The sequence below is a fragment of the Pyrus communis genome, chromosome 6, assembly GCF_963583255.1.
Source record: "Pyrus communis chromosome 6, drPyrComm1.1, whole genome shotgun sequence".
Lineage (NCBI taxonomy): Eukaryota > Viridiplantae > Streptophyta > Magnoliopsida > Rosales > Rosaceae > Pyrus > Pyrus communis.
In genome coordinates, this window is record NC_084808.1 from 28,874,169 (window position 1) to 28,882,695 (window position 8,527).

At 34.8% G+C, this 8,527-nt stretch overlaps 1 protein-coding gene across 1 annotated transcript; it reads right to left on the reverse strand.

Moving 5' to 3' along the window:
* Positions 1 to 3,290: 3,290 nt before the first annotated feature.
* LOC137738057 (MACPF domain-containing protein At1g14780) lies at positions 3,291 to 8,321 on the reverse strand. Its single transcript, XM_068477661.1, has 7 exons — positions 7,886 to 8,321; positions 7,512 to 7,753; positions 5,519 to 5,720; positions 5,216 to 5,290; positions 4,889 to 5,072; positions 4,469 to 4,703; positions 3,291 to 4,144 (listed from the first exon to the last, which is right to left on the reverse strand). The coding sequence occupies exons 1-7, from the start codon at positions 8,135 to 8,137 to the stop codon at positions 3,445 to 3,447; spliced, it is 1,890 nt and encodes a 629-aa protein (XP_068333762.1). The 5' UTR covers positions 8,138 to 8,321; the 3' UTR covers positions 3,291 to 3,444.
* Between the last annotated feature and the right edge of the window lie 206 nt (positions 8,322 to 8,527).

The window sequence follows — 8,527 nt, forward strand, 5'->3', positions numbered from 1 at the left end:
TTTTTTGTCAAACTAAAATTTTGATTTATTTGGTCCAGATTTTTTGCCATCGTCCTTGACTTCCTCTATTAATAAATGCAACTGAATGGAAAACCATAACAAAAAAATATTAATGAAACGTTAAGAAAAAAAAAATGCAAAATACATAAATATGCAAGTTGCAAAGTAAAGAGTATATACCAAACAATTATAAAATGATTGGACCTAAATAAGCGTATCAAAGTATGTGTGCCAAAATATATGTACATAAGTATGTAAATGTATCAAAATATAGTACCCAAACATGTGTACAAAAATATATGTACCGAAGCATGTGTATCGAAATATATGTACTGAAACATATGTATCGAAATATTGTACGAAGTATATGTACCAAAATGTATGTACTTGTATAGTTCTCAAAAGTATAATGTAGCTACACGAAAAAAGGCTTCTTGTTGAGATCACTATTGTTGTGAAAAATGGAAAAAAAGGCTTCGTATATTTAGGTATAACAATCACCAAATGGAAAGTTTCATTCAGATTAATAGAATTTTTTGAGGCAATTCAAACTAGAAGATGCAAAATCAAAATTCATGAAGTCCAAGTTTTTATTTCGGAGATTGAAAGGAGTTTTTGGAGATAATGTGAGCCTTTGGCCACGCCATGGAGATAAGTGGTGGGCACCGACTCACCGTGGAGCAGTATAGGTGGCTGTCTTGTAGGGGGGAGAGAGGGAGAGAGTGAGAGAGAGATTGAGAGTGAGAGGGAGAGAGAGAGGATCATCACCTTATATCAAATGAGTAATAAATTCTACAAAATTTCTCAAATGAGTAATAAATTCAATGCAAATATTTGAATTTCAAATGAGTAATAAAATTTGCAACATCTCTCATAAAAACAATTATTGTTCATGAGGATAGAATTGGAAGAAAGAAAACCATAAAATCAATGTAAAATGGGTAAAAATGATGTGGAATACGCATGATGACATGTAAAGTGGATCAGAGGACTAAATTCAATTCTTAATCTTATACCAGGTATTAATCAAAAGTTGATCTTATTCAAGGATTAGACTCTAATTTCCTATATCTAGAACCTTGTAAAATAAAGGGTGTTTTAGATTTTGGCCCTTATAATTCATGATTCCTAGATAAAAACTCATCTACATAAAACATCCAATAAAAGCCCAAATTTAAAATTTGCAGCCACATTGAAATACTATTGACCTTCTAATACAATTTATTTACACCCATGCCACTTTCCCAAATCCCTAAATTTATTCCAAATTAAAAGTTGTAGAAAAAATGAAATAAAATATATAAACTGTTGTGTTGCATTAATTGTATACATATCATACTGAAAATTTACCTTTTGTGATATATATATTTTGCATTAATTGGGAAGTAAATTAATTTGTTCCAATTATTAGAAAAAAATTATACTAAATCCATATTATATATTTTGAATCAAATAACACTTCTCTAACTTGTAGGTAAATTATTGAAAATTAATTTGTAGGTAGGTAAATTAATTTGTTCCAATTATATAAAAAAATATATATACTACACCTTGATTATATATATACACACACACACTAGCATATGGGCACACACAAAGTGTGTGAGAAATTTTTTTATTTTTGTTTTTGAAATAGAAGGAGATAGGAAAAGAGTGATAGAGAATTTGGGAATGGGAAGTTTTTTTTTTTTTTTTTTTTGAGATATGTTAGGATTACATGTAGGTGAGGCTTTGAAAAAAAAGCAAAATTTGGTTGTGTGAAATTACATTTCAACCCCATATTTCTTATTCATGTTTTGTTTTAATTAGAGGGTTAAAATTGTAATTTCATAGAGTTTGGTTGACAATGAGTGTTTTATTAATTAGCAGAGATATATATATATATATATTTATTTTTTATTTTTTGAGAAAACCTAGATTATATAATTTGAATCAAATAACATTTTTCTATACATGGTAGGTAAATTATTTTTCATGTATTACATATATTAGGCTATTAGGGGTTTTTTTTTTTTGGTAAAAATATATGAAGTAATATGTATATGATTGTTCGTAGGTAAAAAGATACAATCAAAAGCATGATCCAATTCCTAAGTTTATGCAATATTTTGTTGTTGGTGTACAATATTTTGCATCATTGGAAATGAACATTTCAAATAGTAGGTAGGTAAATTAATATGGTCTAATTATATAAAGATACACACACACAAACACACACACACACACACACACACACACACACACACATATATATATATATATATATATATATTTGTCAAATAACATTTTTGTACATGGTACGTAAATTACTTTTTTTTTATTATGTATTATTACATATATTAGGTTTTTTTTTTTTTTTTTTTTTTGTAAAAATATATATATATAAACTGTAACATCCCACATCGCCCAGGGGAGTAATCCTATATGTATATTCTCATCCCTACCTAGCACAAGGCCTTTTGGGAGCTCACTAGCTTCGCGTTCTATCGGAACTCCGAAGTTAAGCGAGAAAGGGGCTAGAGCAATCTTATGATGGATGACCCACTAGGAAGTTGCTCGTGAGTTCCCAAAAACAAAACCGTAAGGGAATGGTAAGCCCAAAGCGGACAATATCGTGCTACGATGGTGGAGTGGGCCCAGGAAGTGATCCGTCCCGGGCCGGGATGCGACAATTGATATCAGAGCCTAACCCTGGCCGCGTGTGTGCCGACGAGGACGTCGGGCCCCTAAGGGGGGTGGATTGTAACATCCCACATCGCCCAGGGGAATGATCCTTATACGTATATTCTCATCCCTACCTAGCACGAGGCATTTTGGGAGAGCACTGGCTTCAGGTTCTATCGGAACTCCGAAGTTAAGCAATAAGGGGGCTAGAGCAATCCCATGATGGGTGACCCACTGGGAAGTTGCTCGTGAGTTCCCAAAAACAAAACCGTGAAGGAATGGTAAGCCCAAAGCGGACAATATCGTACTACGGTGGTGGAGCGGGCCCAGGAAGTGATTTGTCCCGGGCCGGGAACATAGAATTAAGCCAACAATTCTCATATTTGATATTAATATGCAATGAATATTTTAACATTAATGTCTTTTTTTTTTTTCTTTTTTTTTTTTACAAAATCATTAACTCCCTCCTTACAATCTGCATAAAATTAATTGTGCACATCAAATATGCAATAGGGGTATTTTAGGCATCTAAAAATGTAAAATGTATAAATTAATATGTAATTAATGAATTCACTTAGTGGATCCTAGTCACTGAGTTTTTTTTGAGTAAAAAAAATTATGTCAAGTTTTATATGAAAAAAATTGAATTTGAAGGATTAAAGTCATATTTTCAAACTCTCTCTCCAAGTTTCACTCTACACTCTGTACATTTTTAGAGCGACAAACCCAGAGCATAAGCTAGCTAGCTTTTGTGCTACAGTTTACCAAAGAACTAAAAAATTATGCTTCCAAATCCACAACGTTGTACATCAAATCTCGAAGGGAGACTGGTGGTGATGGTGAACATAAGTTTAACAAAGAGAACTTTACTTGCAGACTTATCTTCCCCTTCACTAAGTTGAGCCTAGCTCCGGTGACCAACCAATATCCTGGGCCGTCTTGTGGGCCCCTAGACAGATGTGACATGTCCACGTACTTCACAAACTTTTGTAACTGCAGCGGCACCGGAGGCCCTGTCGGGAACACACTCGAATCCACAATCACTCGATCATCATCGGGCAGTACTCTATCTCTCGACCAATTACTCCCCGAAATCGATGTACTTATGGCACTGAAGAGACCGGACGATGACGACTTTTGGGAATGTTCCGACGGTGGTTCAGTCCAATTTGATTGGACAACGAAATGATCTGAGACTTTGGAGAACAAGAGCCGAAGATGGAGGACATTCTTTGTGTCATGCTTCTTTACAACAAGCTGGACCCCGGACACTATGAAGGACGCATCTTTCTTGGAGGACATCCATTTGGGGTCGTATTTTACCGGTACAGTGCACACATGGGAAATCTTTTTCCGGTTTATGGCTTCAAAGTAGCGGTCGTCGGCAATTTCATCCGATCCTCGCCATGTTGGTGTGTCATCTATCTTGTTTTGCAACATGAATGGTGTGTTTGACAGATGTTGGAGGTGGACGGCTAGCCTGAGTTCAGGTAACAATAAGGCATTTTTCATCATTATGTACATAGCATGATAACGTTGTACTATTAGGGTTCCTCATCGTGATCAACAAATCCAGTATATCACTTTATTGGATTTTGACACTTGTCATCCTTTTCTATCCCATTTTTGAGGATTTGGATCCCATCTGGATCCTATTTGTAAGGATCACAGGGATCCTCATATCCATTATACATCATGCAATTAAAAGTCATTTTAAATTTTTTATTTAAAATTAAATATAAATAGTATCTAACGAAAATTGACCACGTATAATTAATTGAATCGCATGCAGAAGTACTAGTACCTGTTGGCTTTCCTGCCCTCAAGATACAAGCGCATCCCCGTGACAGGCCTAAATGCAACCCTAACTTGCGCAGAGTTTACATATAGTTTAGGACCCATCAAGCTGACGTGGATTGCAGGGGACTGAGTCGTCCTATTGGAGGCTGGGCCTAGAGCCAGCTCATTGAGAACAGGAGCCCAAAGTTTGTGGGTTTGAAAGTCCAAAAAGTACTGCAGATCATCTATTGGAGGCTTGTCTGCACGTAACACATGCAAAATTAAAAAGATAAATTAAGCGATGTTATGAATTACTCTAATTAACAGAAAAGGGGAATTGAATATGGTGCAGTGTAGCGGGCATAGTGCGTTAACTAACTGGGTTAGCTCATGTAATGAAAACTAGTTAAGAACGTAAAGGGCATTACAAATAAATTGAACTTACATCGAAGATAGAGGTTGATGGCATGCGACAGCAAACCCTTGCCTGGCACATCTTTGAGGAGAGAAGTGATCGGAATGAAACTAAACTGAATTGCGTCCGGCATTGATGGTGCTGTGAGAAGCCACTCGTAGTGGCTGCTGGCCATCGGATCGCCTCCTTTTTTATAGAATATCACACTAGTACCCTGCAAAATTCATCTGTCACGTCGTCATGACAACTACTGTTAATCTTTTAATTGACTGATTAATTTTCCCTAATGCATGCTCCTTTCATTAAAATGAGTAGTGTATATCCATATTAGTAGTGCAATATATAGAACCTACATACATCTTTTGTGTTTGTGGTTGAGAAGCCATTAATGGCCAACTGAGGATCATGAAAGACATTGAATGTCTGTGGTACCTGTAGTTAAACCATGTGCAAATATTATTATGGCTCAAATATTATGAGGATTAAAACTGTATATAACATATATATATATATATATGTATATGTATATTTAATTTGTTGGTGATGTGACAAATGTTTACTCAATTATCATGTTATATTTATTCATATAATACAGACGTTAGGTGCATCACATGTCGTTGACACTATCCCGTTAAAAAACTTTTCTATACATTTATATACCTTGTGTTTTTGGTCTTTGGATTTGGAGTGTGATGGGGAGAAACTGCATGCCCCTGTAAAATGCTGATCTCCAAGCTCATTCAAGTGATTTTTGAGGTCCGATGGCTGCATGTTTGAAGATTTATCTTGCTTTACTAAGACAACATCCTCGGCCCCAACACTCAATCCCACGACGATGTGAGTGCCATATTTCTCAATGAATCTGTCAAATGTGCACACAATTAATGTCAAATAAGAGCAAAATGGTTGTCTGGTATTTAAAGATAAAAGTTCTAGACAAATTAAATTGAGCAGAACGCTAAGTTGCAGCTCCCCCCTTGAGGGGAATTGGTAAACTAGATTTTGTGTAGTGAAATGATCTATAAAGAGACGATCAACAAAAGTGAAAGCTTCGGTGAACAGCGGCCGGACTATAACAGTGATAAAATAACGAAATTCTTTGTCGGGTAAGTAATGCCCCAGTACATGTTTACCAAGACAGACAAATATTCCAAAACCAAAGAATTGGTCAGTCCAAATAAGAACGGTCCACGATGGAAAATCAGCTCTAATAAAGAACCGCCCAATTATGTGACTTTTACTAACTTTCAAGCCCCAGTGGAGACATTACATATACACATACACATACACTTCTAGTATAAGCTAGGTTTTCAAATCTCAATGCGGCTGGAAATGTTGACTATATATTTCCTTTTACAAACTATCAGATTGTTCGGAAATGTTTTTAAAATGATAGAAAAAAGGTTTTGATAAAAATGTATTTAAAACTAATCGTTAGTCAAAATTCAAGTTGATCCTAGAAAAACATTTGAAGTGTTTTTTGCAATAAGCATTTGAAGTATTTCCTTCAAGAAGTACATATCTAGTACTTCTTCCAAAATCACTTAAGTGCTTTTGGAAATTAAAATTGATTTCATCAAAAGCGTTTTCAGTCATTTTAAAAGAATTTTCAAATGAACTCTATAAGATAATTTACACTTAATTCACAAGAAAAATAAAGAGTTGAACTTGAACAAGACTATTCTAACCAATTTGACTAAATCAAATTCTATTAAATATTTATTTTATCCTAAGAAAACAGAAATCAATCATGCATGCATGTAGATGGATGGCCAAAACCAGGAAAATCCAGTCAGTAGGTCAGACGGTATTGCAAGATCCAATAATGGCATATATATTTCTCGCCGTCAATTTGCTTATTTTTTATGTGTGTGTGTGTATACACAACATATATTTTATTGATTGCCAAACAACATCGAGATCACAAGGCACAAATCATAGGCATCGTAGTTTGCATAATTAGTGGGGAAGACATGGGATTTCTTTATAAAAGCGCGTTAAATAGTAACATAGTTGACAATGTTATGGCTAGCTTCTAACAAGAAAAAGAAAGTAGAAAGAAAGTGGTCCCGTATTTTCATGTATATATATATATATTTTTTTTTGGTACGAAAATTAAGGCCTAGCTTTTGGGGAAAAAAAAATAAATCTTCATCTAAATAAATTCATAAGAGTTTTGAGTAAAAAACCAAGTATATTTGAATAATTCAAGAATATGTGAACCTTATTTGAAACCAACCATCTTTTTACCTTTATTTTTTCTATTTTATTATCATACACAATAAGATAAAGCTGGAATTGCTCCGTACAATTTTGTATAATATATGTTTAAGTTAAAATCAGGGACGGAATTAAGTCTGGCATGGTGGGAGAGTTAGGAGGCACCCAAAACCTTCAAAATTCGCTTCCTTTGGTGAAAAATAACTTACAAGTAAAAACCCTAAATTTCATATCATCAATCTTAATTGAATTACTGATGCATGACTACGAGTACTACAATCTTGTATTCTTTCTTTTCACTTGTAACTAGGAGGCCTTATCTTTGATTTTCGTAAATGACTAATTCGATATCAATTTATTAGATTTATCTTAACTTAAATTATAATTTCATTGTATATTAAAAATAAAAATAATGGTATGCATATACACACACCTTGCAAGGGCAGGAGGATCCCAGGTGGATGGAACGGACTCACAGACATCTTCGGCGAGAACAAGAGGGTATCTATCAATATGAACGTTGAAGAATATGATGAAGTAGCCATCAAGAGCCAAGTGCTTGATGTTTGCTGCATCCTTTGCCCACAAACCGCTGTCGAATCCAAACATAGCGTTGAACAGCCCTGATGGGATTTTCCCTGGCACACTCGACCCTTGGTTGAAAAACTCCGACATCTGCATGAATTATACTCACTAATATAAGTAATTGATTAAATATACGGTAGAACTTTAACCTTCTTCTTCGTTTATAATTAATTTGATCCTTTATTATTTGTAGAAAAATAAAGGTTATGTATGCATGTATACCTGATTGAAGGTGAGGATATCGGATTGGTAACGAGTACGATCGCCTTTGTCACATTTAATGTCGACGGAGACGTTCTGAATGGTTCTGAAACCAGGAACTGTGAGTTCTCTTTTATCGGTGTCGTTGAGCACAACCAATCTTTGTTTGCCTCCCTTGCAGTATTTCAGTTGGAAATCTGACGTCAAATCAAATCCTTTGCCTAGGCTGTTTAGTGCCCTCTCCGCGATCATGCTATGATCGTCACCACTCATCTCTGTCTAACTGTCTGTCTGTCTGAAACCCAGTTAAGCTTTTCTATATCTGTGATTGTATTGGATGATAATGTTGGTAGGAAAACAGTGAAGAAAATAGTTTAAGGAGGAGGAGGAGGAGGAGGAGGAGGAGAGACAAGTAGAAGAGAATAATGTCAAGACTTGGTATATCTTGGGTTCTTATTTGAACTGATTTGTAAATTAGGTAGGTTTGAATAAGGTGTTTATAATTTTTGTATGCATATTTTGTTCCCATTCTTAAACCCTTATTCAGCGAGTTTGACCGCTTTTATTATCTGTGTGGGTAGGATTTTTTTCCTTCTAAATTTTTATTTTATTTTAATTTTTCTCATTTTATTTAAACAGTCTTAATTAAGTTATTTCATGTGT

Coding starts and splice junctions, on each gene's coding strand:
- LOC137738057 (XM_068477661.1), bottom strand. CDS start 8,137: ATGAGTGGTGACGATCATAGCATGATCGCGGAGAGGGCACTAAACAGC. Junction 5,291..5,518: donor CCAAAGACCAAAAACACAAG/GTATATAAATGT, acceptor GTTTAACTACAG/GTACCACAGACATTCAATGT. Junction 5,073..5,215: donor CAACCACAAACACAAAAGAT/GTATGTAGGTTC, acceptor TGAATTTTGCAG/GGTACTAGTGTGATATTCTA.